This window comes from Mirounga angustirostris, unplaced genomic scaffold, assembly GCF_029215605.1.
Source record: "Mirounga angustirostris isolate CCGP_5_RB_7025 unplaced genomic scaffold, mMirAng1.0.hap1 SCAF_7, whole genome shotgun sequence".
NCBI classification, from domain to species: Eukaryota; Metazoa; Chordata; class Mammalia; order Carnivora; family Phocidae; genus Mirounga; species Mirounga angustirostris.
This window is the reverse complement of record NW_026991715.1, coordinates 57518734-57536007: the sequence shown is the minus strand read 5'-3', so window position 1 is coordinate 57536007 and position 17274 is coordinate 57518734. Positions and strand designations below refer to the sequence as shown.

Below are 17274 nucleotides of genomic sequence, written 5' to 3'. Positions count from 1 at the left end.
AGATCTTGCTAGGTAATAAATGCCAGGAACTGATTATTTAGGTCATACAGGATACAAAGGGAAGATTGTTTCAGAAACTGGAAAAAAAAAACAAACAGATGCATAGAAATAAGATACATTCATCCTATTAAACATGCCAAGGTCATGTCATTTAATCTTTGTCACCAACATCAGCGTGCTTAAAGTTTTAAAAGTGCATGCTAAATGTGGGGACACTAATTGTTTTCCCTCAGTCTTCTTTCCTAACTGCTCTTAAGAGAACATCATGGAACCAGCATTACCCCCATGTTAAACCATGTTTTTAGGGGCCATTTTAGGTATCTCACATTTTATTTGTGATATTTCTTTATTCATGGACGAAGTTTTTTTCCTTTTATTATAGGCTCAGCATTTTTTTTTTTTTTTTTTTTTTTAAGAGAGAGCTCAAGCGCCCTAGGGGTGGGAGGGACAGAGGGAGAGGGAAAAAGAGAATCTCAAGCATGTTCCATGCCCAGGGAGGAGCCCAACGCTGGGCTCCATGTCCCCACCCTGAGATCATGACTTGAGCCGAAATCAAGAGTCAGAAGCTTAACAGACTGAGCCACCCAGATGCCCCAAACAGAGAATACTTTTTACTTCACTTTCTTTTAGCCTCTTAAGAATGAGAGAGTAAGGTTCAGGTCTTTGCTGATTTTGTGCCTCCCAACAGCACCTTCAGCAAAGCAGAATGGGCAATATATCCACTGCTTCCCTCCCCACCCCCCCAACTCCCAACCCGAGGATGGTGGTTTTCGTAGGTGACACCTCAGCTACTTGTCTGCAGATACAGCATTCACTGTTTTAATGAGCTAGATAAAGATTATTTATTTTTTAAAATATATATTTATTTTGGTGTTCAGGGTATCCTGTAAAATCAAACATTTTATATAGTTTACTTTTTTGAAACAATAGATACTAACATCAGTCATTTTCTCTATTGCCCTCAAAAATCTGTCGTAAGGTTTTAAAATATTTGATTTGATTTGATTTTAAAGATTTTATTTATTTGAGAGAGAAAGAGTGCACGAACAGCGGGGAGGGGCAGAGGGAGAAGCAGGCTCCCCGCTGAGCAGGGAGCCCAACACAGGGGGCTCGATCCCAGGACCCTGAGATCATGACCTGAGCCGAAGGCAGATGCTTAACTGACTGAGCCACCCAGGTGCCCTAAAATATTTTAAATATATATTTTTAAATTTCAAAGTATCACACACAAGGGTGTACATGTGTCCAGTTTGAAAATGAATAAGATGAACAGCTGTGTGCCACCGTAGAGCTCAAGAAATAGAATATTCCTGGGGCGCCTGGGTGGCTCAGTTGGTTAAGCGACTGCCTTCGGCTCGGGTCATGATCCTGGAGTCCCGGGATCGAGTCCCGCATCGGGCTCCCTGCTCGGCAAGGAGTCTGCTTCTCCCTCTGACCTTCCTCCTTCTCATGCTCTCTGTCTCTCATTCTCTCTCTCTCAAATAAATAAATAAAATCTTTAAAAAAAAAAAGAAATAGAATATTACTAATGTCTTAGCATGTGTACCCTTTTCCACTTTTGAAAATTATTTGAAGAAGAGCCAGAATAAATGTCTCTCAGTAAATATGCCCAATTTACTAAATCTGGCTTTAATGTGGCCAATTTAAAAAATATATTTCAGCTACTCAGTTCTTTGTAAGATAGAATATCATTTTAGGATTTAAAAGCCTGCATAGATTTTTTTTTTTTTAAAGAACAGGAAAACTGAAGAAGTACCTTATAGTATAACTATTGTTTGCTTTTATGAGTTTGTTGAATCCAGAAAATCCTTAGCAACTTCTAATCCAAGGTACCGAAGGTATTTAGGGACCAGAAAGATGTTTAAAACCTGGGCCCTACCCTCAAGTCTAATGAACAAAGACTTTCTGTATACGTAACAAAATATTCAAATGTGTAGTTGTCTTTCTTGAATTAAATATCAATGACCATATTAATTTTCATATACATAAACTTTTTTTGATGATTGCAAAGATACACATAATGAAGATTTTTCTTTTCTCTTTTGTTCCTCTTCACTCATTGATATGTAGTGCATTCATGTGGTCAAGTTTTTTGGTCTTTTTAAAGATAATAATGAGGTTAACTGGATTAATTACTAGTGATGCAGAGGTATTCTCTTGGGCATTTTTTGATATATGAGAAAATCACTTTACCAATTACTGTTATTGTAGCATCACAATAATTGGGTTAATTGCTGTTTACAGGTGATTTCTAGCTTGTCCCATGCCATAGGCAAGCAAAAGGAAAGGATAGAGTTGATGAGAACATTCTTCCACTGGCGAATTGGCCATGTTAAATGCAGACAGGATGTAAGTATAAAAACAAAACGGTAACTGACAGATTTTAGACTTCTGAACTCAAACGCGTTTAGGATCACATTTTGAGTTATTGTTAAAGCCAAAGAAAGATTTGTTTTCTAATAAATCAAAATGAATTTATAATTTAATGTTGCTCTTATTTCAAAGGATTTTAGTATAGTTTGGGAAAAAATACCTCATATTTTGTAGACCAATTAATCTGTCATTTCCTACTTCGTAGTAAGTTAGTAAGGATTATACTTGACTTATAGATGCCCTCGTCATGGAACCCCTTTAACAAATTTAATGTCAGATGTGATTATGCGGAGAAAGAATTTATAATCTTTAACATATCCTATGCTTCTTATATTGTTTCTACTTCAGAAATGCCTGAATATATCCTCTTCATAAAGAGGCGGTACTGTATCAATACATTATAAAATTGTGTGAATGTTTATTGTGTAGACTTGCCTTAGAGAATCAAAGAAAGCCATGTCTGTATAGCTTTATAAAAATTATCCTTCGTTTGTTTATAATTTAAACTTGAACGTCTTTATTTTCATTAACTAAGAGCTGAATCAGTATAGAAGAGTAAATATAAACTAAGAATAGTAAATTACTGTATCAGAAGTGGAAAAGTATGAGAACATATGTATATCCCACAAGAAGACAGAGTAGAGAGACTCAAAAGAGTATAGGGGATAGATGTGTGTTTTATTTGATGCTCATGTGAGCCATAGAGTGATCTCTGTGTGTTTACTTCTAAGAGATTAATACTTAAGGAAAAGGCTGCTACTATCATGGAACAGGATTTCTCTTTAAAGGGTATTTTCTAGTGCTTTCATTGTTTTTTATTAATCCCAGTAGATTAATTCTACACTAGGCATATTGAAAAGAGCTCTTTAAATGAGAATGCCATATTTTGAAAGTGAAATACTGAGAATATGTTTAAATGTGAGTGAAATAGTTGAGACTGCCATCAGTTTTTGAATAGCTTTTTAAATTTAAGAAAATTGAAATTGGAACTACTTCTTGAAAAGAATTTAACTTCACTGATGAAAAGAAGACTGGCGTACGCTTGCGTCTGGAGCTGTTTAGCACTCTGTATGGTGGCAAAGCGTGTGAATTAAGTGAGCTTTGCTTACGGCGGCGGCCGCCCAGGCGAAGAGAAAGCAGCGGCACCTGAAGCCACAGGCACCACCCCCTGGGCCTTGCAGCCTCTCTCTCGGTCGTCTCGGCCTGCTTTCGGCTAAAACGTGCTGCAGATTCATCACTCCTAGGGCGAGTTCCTCGTTTCCTTTCATTTGTTTTTTTGTTTCGTTTTTTCCTCCTAACCTGATTGGTGGCATACAGCGGTGATGTAAGGATAAGCGCTGAGGTTCCGAAATGAGGCGAGGCTGGCTTTTCCCTTTCTACTTGGGTGACCTGGGCGGGTTACGTAACCTCTCTGAGCCTGTTCTGTCTGCAGATGAGAATAACGTGATCACACAGGCTTGGATGGTAATGTATGCACGCTGCTTACCACAGGGTTACATTATGTTTTTGAGGATCCCTGCCAATGTATTTACCAGTCATTGTGTTTTTGAGGTTGTATATTACTTTCATTTAGGTCTATGAAGGTAAACTAGCTGACCAGTACTTCCAGAGAACTTTACTGAAGAAGGTCTGGAAAGGCTGGCGGTCCGTAGCACAGAAGCAGTGGAAAGAGGTAGTAGAACGAGCTTGTCAAGCAAGAGCGGAAGAAGTTTGTGTCCAGATTTCCAATGATTATGAAACCAGAGTTGCTGTGGTAAACTTCTTTTCATACTTTGACTTTCTTTTAATAAAAATTAAAAAGATAAAAAACTGTTTATAGTTAGGCAGAGTAACCCATTTCCAGTTCCATTTAGTGCCATGTAGGTTCAAATTAGACATCCTGGCAGAGGACACTAGCAAGTCAGACCTACAGACTAACTTAACTCTGACCCCCAAATTTGTGTTGGCTCTCCTGCATGTACGTTGCCCTTGGAAATGTAAATCACCTATAGACCCTTATATTTCTAAGAAAGCATGCTTTCTTAAGATTCCTCATTTGGCCTTTATTGAGCCAAAAGTAAAGACCCAAAACAAAAATGTTTATCCTTATGTTAATTTAAGTAAACTATGTTCTGATAAGGTTGATATAAAGCAGTTGCATATAAACTGAAGTTATTTTCCCATTGACATAAACATTGTTTCCGAAGGAAAATATTTGAGACCCAAAATGAAATAAAAATGCAGTAGGCCTCTTGAAATCAAATAGTAAAAGAAAACCCTTTTTCATCATTATAGCACTAAGTTCTTAATGTTAAAAATAAGATTCATTGTACAAATAATTTTCTGCAATTCAAAATGACATGCGAAAAAAAAACAAAAAATGCAGTCCCTTCAGATTTGGTCTATGGGAAAGAGTGTTGTACTTAATGTCACTTTGCACTTTAAATTCTATAGATAACGTTTAAAAGGAAGGAAGGAGAGGGAAGGAAGGAGGAAAGGAGGAAAGAAAGACTCTTTTTTTTTTTTTATTTGAGACAGAATGAGAGAGAGAGAGCACATGAGAGGGGGGAGGGTCAGAGGGAGGAGCAGGCTCCCTGCCAAGCAGGGAGCCCGATGTGGGACTCGATCCAGGGACTCCAGGATCATGACCTGAGCCGAAGGCAGTCGCTTAACCAACTGAGCCACCCAGGCACCCGGAAAGAAAGACTCTTAATAGTGCATTTAGGTATTTTTTTCTGAAGAGATGAGAGTCTGTGGCTCTTAATGTATTTTGTTTAATAAGTTTTATGGTAAGAAATTACGTATCTGTTTGGTATAATTAAAACACATCAGCAAGATTTGGTGGGACCGGCATGAAATTCCCCTTGTTTGAAACTTGATTTTATGGTTAGAAAAGAAAATGATTTTTTGATAGAAACACTAGAGGTAAAATGCACCTTTTAAAATAAATTGAGATACATAGCAGAAGACGTATGTGGTAAAGTGTTTTTAGTATTTCACATAAAAATAACTTCAGAGCTTGACAAGATGGCCACACTGCCAATACCAGGAAGTACTCCTGCCACTACTCCAGCCCTGGCCCCGCCCCCAGCCCCGGCCCCAACCCTGGCCTCAGCACCAGCCCCAGCTCCGGCCCTGGCCCCAACCCTGGCCTCCACACCAGCCCCGACCCCAGCCCTGGCCTCCGCACCAGCCCCAGCTCCAGCCCCGACCCCAGCCCTGGCCTCCACCCCAGCCCTGGCCTCCGCCCCAGCCCCAGCTCCGGCCCCGGCCCCAGCCCTGGCCTCAGCTCCAGCCCTGGCACCGGTTCCAGCTCCAACGCCGGCTCCAGCCTCATCCCCAGACCCAGGGGCTAAAGCAGCTAGGACCGTGGCTCGGATCCAGACCCCCAGCCCTCTTCCCTTACCCCGCAGCCATATGGTGCAGCCACACCAGGTCATTTTGGCATCCATTGTGGAGAGCCACGATGCAATGGGAGCATTGCCCCAGTTATTAGGACCCTGCTGAGAACTGTTGCCATGCATTCAATGGAAGTCACTAACAGCTTCTTTTCAGTACCTCTCAATGAGTCAGAAGATGAGGTAGCTGTTGACGTGAAATTCGCTAAGAACAGGTATGAATTACACAAGAAAGTCTCTCCAAATGAGCTCATCCTGGGCCGGTGTGGCGACAGGCCATGATGTCACAGAGCACCCTGTGCTGATACATGAGTACTACGGCAGGGTAGTCCCCATCCCCATTCACCTCATTGTGGACACGAGCCTCCATGAGCATCAGGGCCTAGGTCAGCACTTTAATGGGTATCCCTGGGAGTACCCTGGGGGTGATGTTCACACCTCTGACAATGAAATATTCATATTAGGACACTGAACACATTGGAGTCGACCTGATCTTAACGACCTCTTTGAGCCCCAACCAGGTGTTCACACTCTCAAGCAATCTGCAGCAAGTAGGAGGAGCATCAGTTCACATCCCGGATGCCCTAAGCACAGGGTTGCAGTATACAGAGGATGTGCTGTCCCAGAAGGTGTCATCTGACAGTACTGTGGGCCGTTCCTTGAGGAGCCTGGTTAACCAAGTACCCAAGATAATTCCCAGTGACTTTGACACCATGCTCAACAGCTACTTGGCCAATCTCACAGAGCCACAGATTGCCGTCACTGAGAAATTTATAAACCTGTGAATGGGCCCCAAGCAGCACTCCGGCCAGTCTGGGCCACCCTAGGACTCAGAATGGAGTGAGGTAGAATGGTTTCCTTGTGGTTTGGGCCACACTGAGTCAGTCAACTCCTTGTGACTCTAAATAAACATAGCCTGCCTTTTGTAAAAAAATAACTTCACAATGTAAGTCTATTTTTTGAATTATTAATATCCTTCCTTGTATCTCAAATTTTTTTCTTCTTTTTAAAAATTCCCCTTATTTAGTTATCTGGAGCTTTGGAAAATGCAAAAGCTGAGATTCAAAGAATGCAGCATGAAAAAGAACACTTTGAAGATTCCATGAAGAAAGCTTTCATGAGGGGGGTGTGTGCATTAAATCTCGAAGCCATGACTATATTTCAAAACAGAGGTGATACAGGTTAGTATTTTGTATAAGGTTCTCTGCCTACTTTCAAAAAGGATTTGAGGAGATTTCAGTGATTGGTGTGGTCTATAGTACTGATTTTCTGCAATGACTGTCTTGTCCCGGTACTGGTATTTTTAACTTGATGGTGTCATATCTTTTTAAATCTGCCATGAAAATTCACCCAGTTTTGGTTACTTACGGTATCTTAGATCTGATCGAGTAAACTGTCAAATCTTAAGTGTTTAGGCTCAATGTTAAAATGATGTTTTGAATACAAAACATCATTTTAAGTCTCTTTTAACTAATAATTGCAATGCTTTCAAGTACAAAATTTTTATTTATTTATTTATTTTCTTAAGTAGCCAAATTCCTTGGACCATTTTGTTGATTAAATATTTATCTAGTCACCGTTTCCCATTTTAAAAATTGCTTGTTTTCAATTTAAGAGAGACCTCAACTAAAACTGATTTTCAGCAAATATAGGCCTGTGTACAGAAGTCAAGTAAAATAATTTCATTTCAAGAAAAGAAAAGTCCATGTTTTAGCTGAAATCTGTGTGGTTTATGTGGGTGTTTCTTCAGCAGGGCTTAGAATAGCACATGACTAGAGTCTTTGCCACTAATTTGGACTGAGGCCTATTTTCCTTAGTGGGTTTTAGTTTTCTTCTCTGAACAAAGAAAATAATATAAATCTTCCCTACCTGCTTCACAGAGGGTTCTTTTGGAAATGCAATGAAATATAATTGGAAGCTCTTTAAAAGACAAAACATGGGGCGCCTGGGTGGCTCAGATGGTTGAGCGTCTGCCTTCGGCTCAGGTCATGATCTCAGGGTCCTGGGATCGAGTCCCCCATCGGGCTTCCTGCTCCTTGGGAGCCTGCTTCTCCCTCTGCCTCTCTCTCTCTCTCTCTCTGTCTCTCATGAATAAATAAATAAAATCTTTAAAAAAAATAAAAAATAAATAAAATAAAAGACAAAACATACTTTGACATATAAGATGATAGCAATGATATAATTATTGCTGTCTTGATTCAAGTCAGCCTGTTTTATGTAAATACATGAACATTTTTTGCAGTGTATCCTCATATTAAATCATATTTGAGATTTGCAGTTTATCAATGAGACAATTTCATTTTGTAACATCAACATTCCAGTACAGTGTGAATTACTTTTCTGTGGTTGTCATACCTTCATTTTAAAGCATCTTCAAACATTTATTATTTAAATTGTGTGTGTTGTTGATACTAGCAAGTTAAGGCAAATAATTTTTTCTGAAGCAGTCATGGTGTATGGTCCCCATGTAGATTAGAAATTTAGAATCCTAGAATCTCAGGCCAGAATAGTTTATCTTGCTTAATACCCAAAGGAGTACTTGATTTCTCCAATAAATGGTCTTTTGATTGAGTATCAACACTGAAAACAAACTCACCACCACCAGTTGTAATTATTAGCAAGTTGTATGTATTAAATTGAAGAACTTAAGTATCTACTTATAACAGACCTAGATTTCACAAGTTAAGTGACAAATTATACTTCCTACATTCAATTGTAAGAGACCGGTTTCTCATAACCTACAGAAGAAAGTTATGAATTGACTAGGACAGAGTGTTTTACCACCTTAATAACTTTACTACTTAAATTTTAAATTCAAATACAGCTTTCTCTCCTACAGGCAAATATCCAGAACAGGATTTGGAGAAAATGTATTCTGATAATTACACAACATGATTTGTTTTGCCCCTGTTGCTTTTAAATCTCCTTTTATCTGCAGCTAATGCCAAGTTCTGGGATCTTAACTGTGTGAGTGGCCTGGTGGTTTGTTTACCATCACAATGGGGGGTACAAATGACAGGAATAGTAAGACACACAATAGCAGTAGGTCGCTAGAGCTACCAAAAGCAATAGTTCAATGTTAACTAATCCTGGGTTTGCTCTGTGATGTGTAACTTTGTGGCATTTCATTAACAGCTTTAAAAAAAATTTAATTCTCACAAGAAAAAAAATTACTTCTGGCCCTTCTTCCCCTAAAACAACTGTTTTTTATAACGCAGTTTTTAATAATGTTGTATCTATCTTGTCATAACAGAACAAATACTTGGTTTTTTGTGTGTCCTCTCTGCTGTCCATGATCTGCAGTGCGTCTCATGCTGTGTAGTATCCTAAATCCTTAAAGATTAGAAATTAGAAGTTTTATGGAGAAGGCAAAATGTGACAATAAAAATGGCCTTTAAAATGGTACCTGCCAAATATTAAAGCAATTTTAGGAACAGTAGAAAAATGCTTTACAGATGAAAAAACTTATCCCAGTTAAAACGAGAATAATTATTAACCTTACGGTGATTGGCCAAAAAGGAACTGCATAAATCAGCCCACATTAGCAAGAGTTAGTCAGCTACCTCTATTCCAGGGAATCCCAACGTGAGAACTCACCTTTGTACTGGCTCCACATCTAAGAAGTCTGCCACCCACCTAAGAAGACACAGATCACTTGCTATCAAAAACATGTTAAAATTCTGTATGTGTGTTTTGTTTTTACAGTAAAAGCCGTACTTTATAGTGAATTAGTCCCTCTTCATCAAAGGATTTCAAAGGATCTATGCATTATAATCCTCATTAAACATTGTTAATGAGGTACTATTACTCTGTTTTATATAAAGATAGCTGAAGAGAAGGACTTACACAGAAGCCCAAATTTCCAGTACAAAGAGGACAACATCAAAAACCATTTAAACGTAGGGCTATTTAACACCCTCTCTTCAGACATTCTGAAACCTCTCCGTGACTGAATTTCCAAACCCTCACCCTGGTGTTAGGTGCCACATAGATACAGACTTAAGTGGAAATTTTAACCAAATTCTAATACTGGGGGGGGGCGGCGGAATCTAAATTTTGAAGAAACGCTTGCTCTAGCTTCTGGATGTTACTCCTTTGATCTAAGGGTAAGGTTCATTTTTGAGAGAAGGTTACTATATAGCATGTCACTAAAATCAGTTAAGTGTGCAAATATACCTTAATTCATGAGTTATATAATCTACTTGCAAGAACTGATTTCCTTTACAATGTTAAAAGTAAAAATTTTAGTGTTACTTACTGATTTATTATTGTGTGCTGAAAAATCAAGTTTAAAATATGTTGAGTTTGTTTGGATAGGAACAATAGATGGAAATGAGAGGGTATAATGATATCAGAAAAAAAAATTCAACAGCTCTAAATACCAGGCCATCAATCAGGACAGTTGTATGAAACGATGCAAAAGGACATAAATCCTTAGATTCATTGTGACCATATTATTATCATGGCTGTTTTGGCAATACATTTTACTCAGCTGATAGCCTAGCTGAGTACACACTTATTTTTATCTTTTACATAAGAGCAAATCTTCATTAGCTTTCACATATGGAAGGAAATGGTCTGAAGTCTTTAGTGGTTAGTGCTAACATTACCCAGTTAATAATGCTAAACATTGTATGCAATACATGACAAATTTCTACATTTTCTTTAGAACCAAATGTTAGCTGTTACGTATTTTCATTGTTGGGGGCATAAAACGAATCTTAACCTGGAAGAATTTTAATGGAATTAATTTGTAATTTATAGGGATAGACTTCACAAACAGAAAAGAAGAGCATGGCCCTGGCGTTCAAGGCAAAGAACATTCTGCTCCTTCGGATCCTCTGGCCCCTCCAGCGCCCCCAGTGGTTGCACCGCCACAGTCCCCGCCCCCAGCTGCCGTGGGAGCGGCCGGCGCCGCTGCCTTTCCCTGCGCGGCTTCCATCCCGTCGGCCGGGGCTCCTTCCGCTTCCTCTGCTCACTTTCCCGTTTCTGCAACTCTCGGCACTGCTGCCCCAGAAGAAACGGTTAGTACAGGGACTACAGGTGCCCGCGTGGGGAAGGGGCTCAGAACTTGCTCGTATATTGGAGAATTGGAACGTAGAACCTGTTTTCCCATGGAGGAAAAGTCTGTACGGTGTTTAGGCCCAGCCACAGAAAATATTTAATACACGAAGTAGTTAAAACAATTTTTTCTTGAAAATTTTATTTATTTATTTAGAGAGAGAGACTGAGAGAGCATGAGAGGGGGGAGGGTCAGAGGGGGAAGCAGACTCCCCGCCGAGCGGGGAGCCCGATGCGGACTCGATCCGGGTTCTCCGGAATCATGACCTGAGCCGAAAGCAGTCGCCCAACCAACTGAGCCACCCAGGCGCCCGTAGCTCGCTGGAAGTTCTGTTATAGTAGTGATAATTAAGACAAAAATAACTTTTTATATCACATTTTTCAAGAACTATTCAGGAAAATAGATTTGAGAAAGAGTTGACGACAGACTTTATTTTGAAGGGAACTCTAGTGCGTATTTTGAAGGGCTTAGGAGATTAAGGGCTCTTTTGTATATTTTGTATTCAACTACAGCTTTTTCTTTTCCTGGATGTAGATATATCGTTAACACTACTCTGTAGTTACTCCATCTTGATTTGATTAGGTTTTCCTTTGTAATTCACGATTGGAATAAAGATGGAAGTAGATTTTCCTAGTCACTGAGCTACTTGCAAGAGAAGTACATAGAGCATGGAACTGTTGAATGGGGATGGGGTATTTGTGTGAGAACTTGCCTGAAGGGAAATTAATCAAGCTAATTAATATGGAAGAGTTACAAAGCATGTCAGGGTTCTGACTCCTGAGCCTCCTCTTGTTAAACCTGTATGTATTCTTCAAACAGCGATTCTCAAAAGTGAAGGGAGTGGAGATACAGTCCAAACTTACCAGACTCACTTCCGCAGGGCTTTTTTAAAAACAATGTATCCCCTTCCCTACTCGGGCTTGGCTTAGGCACAAAGGCATGTCTAGTTTTATAAAGCTCCTGAGGTGATTCTGATTTGCTTGTGTCCCTCTCCTCCGGGACCCTAACCACTTACCTGAGAGGACAGAAGATGGCAGAATAGGTTTTATGTCTTACGGCCTCCCTGGCGGACCCTCAGAAGCTGCCATTGCCCTGGACAGCTCTCTGGAGCTAAGGAAGGCATTGAGTCAGCCAACTGGTCATCTGGAGTATTCCAGCCGACATCAATTTCTGCCTTTTGGAAGCTATTAACTTCGGGGAAAAATGTGTTGAGATCTGATGTTTATCACGTTTGCTCTTGATTCAAAGAGGTTAAAAAATATAGCTGTTAAGAGAAATTTGAATGTGTGAGGGAGTTTTGACTTAGAAATAAGACCCTAAAATTCAACTCTGACATGTGTTCAGCTGTATTTATTTTTCATGATTACACATTTTCAAGTGTGATCCTATACAGATGATCTCATTTAAGTAAACACAGTGAGTGTTTATTTAAATTTCTGGTTTGTCATTCATGTTGCATATTCAGATAATACACAGACCTAGATTTTTCAAAATTCCCTTCAAATATGACCACCATTTGTATATCTGCATTTATATATAAACCTGAACATGCACAGGAAGAACTGAATGAATGAGTATGTTTACCACCCTATTTGTTACTTTTTGAAACCATTTGAGATAATTTTGAAGTCTTTGAAACCTGAATAACACAATATTGTGTAGACAGCCCTTCCAGCTACATCCTCCTTCATTAATAGATAGACATTCAATTTTGTTCACATAAATACAGCCTTTAGGCTTAGGGGGGGAGAGGAAAATCAGAAGTAAATCACTCTAAGTATAATGCTAGTTTTCTTCCTTCCTTATATAATTATAGTCCTCAGATTGAGATTCACCTCAAATGTGTCTTGTTTTTAAAAAGAACCATAATAACAAAAGGAAGAACAAGAATATTAGTTGGCTAACTTACCTAATGTGAAACCATTATTGTTAGGACTAGGAAAGGAGAGATTTGTGAGCTAGGCCTGGTTACCTTTCTTTTCATTTTAATCACAGAGGCTTCCTAGGAACTATTCAAAACTTCTTCCAGTCTTAGTATTTTCAGTTGCTAAAAGGAGGTCTTTACAGAGAATAAACTGTAGAGCCTGGGAAACAAATAACTGGAGAAAGGAGGATTACCATCCTAGTAAAATAACACCTTCATCTGTAAAATTTTTAATTTCTGCAGACGTCCTCAATATGTTAAATAACATACCAGAATTTCATGGTGGAAAGCACTTTTCAAGAAATACATTAGGCAGTTATACAAGCAAATATGTTGCAGTTCACAAGGCTGGACAATAGGTGACACTTTATTCTTTTTTCTAACTCCCAGTTGGAATAATTGAGGGGTTCCAGCTGGATTTTTAAACTCTTTAGTAAAGGTGCCCTCTTAACTTTCCTCTTCATCTGAATGGAAAGTGAGAGAGTGTCTTAGGCACCCAGCACTGCTTTCCTCATTTTACAAATGGAAACTGAGGTTTAGGGAGAGGGAGGGAGTAACTTGCCTATGGACACAAGCAGTAACAGAACTGGAATTCAGACTTTGACAGTTTGGCCACAGAGCCCTTTCTTAACCGATAATCGGGTTTGTCTCCATGTCAAATATTAAGAAACAAATACTGAGGGGCGCCTGGGTGGCTCAGTCATTAAGTGTCTGCCTTTGGCTCGGGTCATGGTCCCAGGGTCCTGGGATCGAGCCCCACATTGGGCTCCTTGCTCAGCAGGGAGACTGCTTCTCCCTCTCCCCTCCCCCTGCTTGTGTTCCCTCTCTCACTGTGTATCTGTCAAAATAAATACATAAAAATCTTAAAAAAAAAAACAAATACTGAGTTTTAGAAAATATGTCATTTCCCTTTTCTTTCTTAATCCTTTTGATTTTGTTGCATTTGTTGATACGGCATAAAATGCTAGAATTTCCATTTTTATGGCATTTTTTAAGTCAATTAAGCTGATAAATTTAATGAGATCCAACATGACTGGGACGAGTAAGTGGTCATTTAGTCAAAAAGTCAATTAAAAAAAAGTTAAAGCAGGAAATTTTTAAAAATTATATATACATACATTACACACCATTTTATGTTCAAACATAAGTGCATACTAATTTGCTAGTGTAGCTGAACTGAGTATGGGTTCACAGACTGTAATTAAGCCATCTTTTTTATATAAGCTACACTCAGTGGACTATTTTTTCTGTAATTTCCAGTTTCACTTTTTGTAAAGTAAAGCAAGAGCCTAACAGAACTTGCAACGCAATCTGATTATAGAACAAACCATTTGAAAACAAAAAGCAGACCTGGTAAACATGCAAGTCAATTAAGACAACTATTTATTTCAAAGAAGTGTATAGAGGTTCCTTTTTAGTCCTTATTTCTTTACTGGAGTATGTATTTTCATTTTACTGAAGGCATTTTATTTTATTTTTTTAAAGATTTTGTTTCAGAGAGCGAGAGCACGAACCAGGGGGAGGGGCAAAGAGAGAGGGAGAAGCAGACACTCTGCTGAGCAGGGAGCCCCACTATGCTTAACCCACTGAGGCATCCAGGCGCCCCCTATTGAAGGCATTTTAAAGCAATTCTCAACTGGTTGGATGAAGGTTATCAGCCATGGGCATTTTCCAGTGTTTTGGGTTCATAGTTTTTCTCATTCCACATGTCTCCCTGTCAAAACCTACATAGTTTTTCGTTCATTCCTTCATCCTCCAAGTAAGAACAGCTGTTATAGTTGGGAGTGTTTATACCCCTCAAATGTGACTGGGCAGGAATAAGGTTACCAGCTTAATTGTACTTCAGTTTTCAATTTTTCATAAAAATATTCTTACCGGCAATTTTATATTTTACATTTTAAAATGGTTTTTAAAACTCTTCAGTTTATAAAGTCTTTTTTATACCTTATTTTAATAAGAAATAGGATAAAGTTTCCCTAAGGTCAAAAGCATGAATTTAGTCCACAAAAACATATTTGTAAATATTTTAGGATCAGAGTTTTGGTTTCTTAAATTCGTAAGACCCATAAAAACTTAGTTTAAATAGCCGAATAGTTTCTACAGTATTATAGTGAGAAACAGTTGTCTAAACATCTCCCTAAATTCTATTAGCTGTTTCTCCTATTTACCTTTTTCTCCCTAAATAATATGCTCATATCATCATTTCCACATGCATCAGTTTCAGACATTATCTGTTGACTTTTTATTATGGATGAAAGAATTTGGCCTTTTTATACCACCTTATTTCTTCCCTTCCCCTCCCTCATCCACTGTATGTATGTATGTATGTATGTATGTATGTATGTATTTGAGAGAGAGAGAGAGAGTGTGTGAGCAGGGGGAGGGGCAGAGGGAGATAGAGAATCTTCAGCAGGCTCCACGCTCAGCACAAAGCCGGACATGGGGCTCGATCTCACAACCCTGAGATCATAACCTGAGCCAAAATCAAAAGTCGGATGCTGAACCAACTGAGTCACCCAGGCGCTCCTCCACTTTATATATTTAGATACAGATATTCCAGCTTTTCATTAAGTTAAAATTTATGATGACTATGTAAATATAGCTAAGCTACAAATGTATACTATGCCTCCATTTCCTTTCTAGTACAATTTTTTGTTCCTGGAATTGATTCCTTCATTTTTGTCTTTGCTTGGTTTTCTGTGCAACTGTAATTAAGTCTCAAATCCAAACTCTCCAAGGATTTACAAAACCTCACTGAGTGCTATTTTCCTAGAGTCCTCCCGACACATCAATATTCTATCATTTTAATTTTCCCAGAGACATTTCTCATGGAATCCACTATCCTATTTCAATATACAGCTGTGACCATCTGTAGCTAGATGCAGATATGTAAAGAACTTCAATGAATGAAACCTCAGATGGACTAGAACAATGAGGAAAGATCACTATTTAATAATGCTTTTGGAAAAACTTTCGTTAGAGGGAAAATTAATTTAGATTCATAATTCACACTGAAATTTCAAATGTTTTAGTAAGTTAAACCCAAATAAGTAAATGTTAGAAGAGTATAATTACCACAGCTGTCCAAAGCAGGCTGCTTGATTCAATTATGGAAGAAATTAATGATAAAATAAGCTATAATTTTTTATATTTATGTGCATTGAAAAATAAAACTGAGATAAAATGAAATAGGGAAAATACTATTAGATAAGTATCTGTATCAGGAGCAATTAAACATTTTTGAGAGCAATACCCATTCCTGGCAAGTAATTAAAGAACATGGATAGTTGACAAAATGAACTGCAAATATGAAAAATTAATAAGGGGGCTCCTGGGTGGCTCAGTCGTTAAGCATCTGCCTTCAGCTCAGGTCACGATCCCAGAGTCCTGGGATCAAGCCTCACATCGCATCGGGCTCTCTGCTCGGCAGGGAGCCTGCTTATCCTGCTCCCACTCCCGCTGCTTGTGTTCCCTCTCTCACTGTCTCTCTCTCCTGTCAAATAAATAAATAAAACCTTAAAAAAAAAAAAAAGAAAAATTAATAAGGAACCACAAATTAAATCAAATATATATGTTATTCCTGATAGAAATATAATCTTTCTGGAGTATCATCCAGCAGTAAGTAACAAAAGCTGGCATTACCTTTTGATATGATCATCTCATTTTTGCAAAATATTCTATAGAAATAACAAAAGAAAAGGGGAATCCTCATGTACAAAAATTTGTTTCCTATTAAAGTAGGAAAAGAACTGAGTTAGATAAACTTTAGTTTGTTGGTTATTAAAACCTCTCATTAAAAATTATAGCAGGTCTCTATATTCATGAGAAAAAGTATATTAACAAAGCAATAAAAAAGAACACAAAAGCGTATGTCTAATGAGAAGCATATGTGTAAAATTAATTATACATAAGGATCAAAGCGTTCATAAAACAGAATAATGGTTGCCAAGGGTGGTTGAGGAAGGGAAACAGATATGATTCTAAAGGGTCACAAGAGGGAGACTGTGGTGCTAGAATAGTTCTGTGTCTTGATTACAGTAATAGTTACAGGAATCTAGACATGTGATAAAAATGACACAGGTCAAGACTGATGAATCACAGACCTGTACCTCTTAAACAAATAATACATTATATGTTAAAAAAAAAAAGAAGATAGCAGGAGGGGAAGAATGAAGGGGAGGAAATCGGAGGGGGAGGCCAACCATGAGAGACTATGGACTCTGAGGAACAAACTGAGGATTCCAGAGGGGAGAGGGGTGGGGGGATGGGTTAGCCTGGTGATGGGTATTAAAGAGGGCACGTATTGGGGGCACCTGGGTGGCTCAGTCGTTCAGCGTCTGCCTTTGGCTCAGGTCGTGATCCCAGGGTCCTGCGATCAAGCCCCGCATCGGGCTCCCTGCTTGGCGGGGAGCCTGCTTCTCCCTCTCCCACTCCCCCTCCTTGTGTTCTCTCTCTCGCTGTGTCTCTCTCTGTCAAATAAATAAATAAAATCTTTAAAAAAAAAAAGAGGGCACGTATTGAATGGAGCACTGGGTGTT

The 17274-nt window shown here is 38.8% G+C and overlaps 1 protein-coding gene and 1 pseudogene across 6 annotated transcripts in view; both read left to right on the top strand.

The window, feature by feature from the left end:
* The window catches only part of POC5 (POC5 centriolar protein), a 40966-nt gene that overhangs the window by 17492 nt on the left and 6200 nt on the right, over positions 1–17274 (top strand). For all 6 annotated transcript variants that reach the window (XM_045896646.3, XM_045896655.3, XM_045896629.3 and 3 more), the window contains 4 exons: positions 2245–2349; positions 3947–4126; positions 6778–6931; positions 10515–10774. In XM_045896646.3, the coding sequence (XP_045752602.1) occupies positions 2245–2349; positions 3947–4126; positions 6778–6931; positions 10515–10774 (699 nt within the window). The remainder of the gene's footprint in view (positions 1–2244; positions 2350–3946; positions 4127–6777; positions 6932–10514; positions 10775–17274) is intronic.
* On the top strand, positions 4133–6820 carry LOC123859125 (eukaryotic translation initiation factor 3 subunit F-like; annotated as a pseudogene).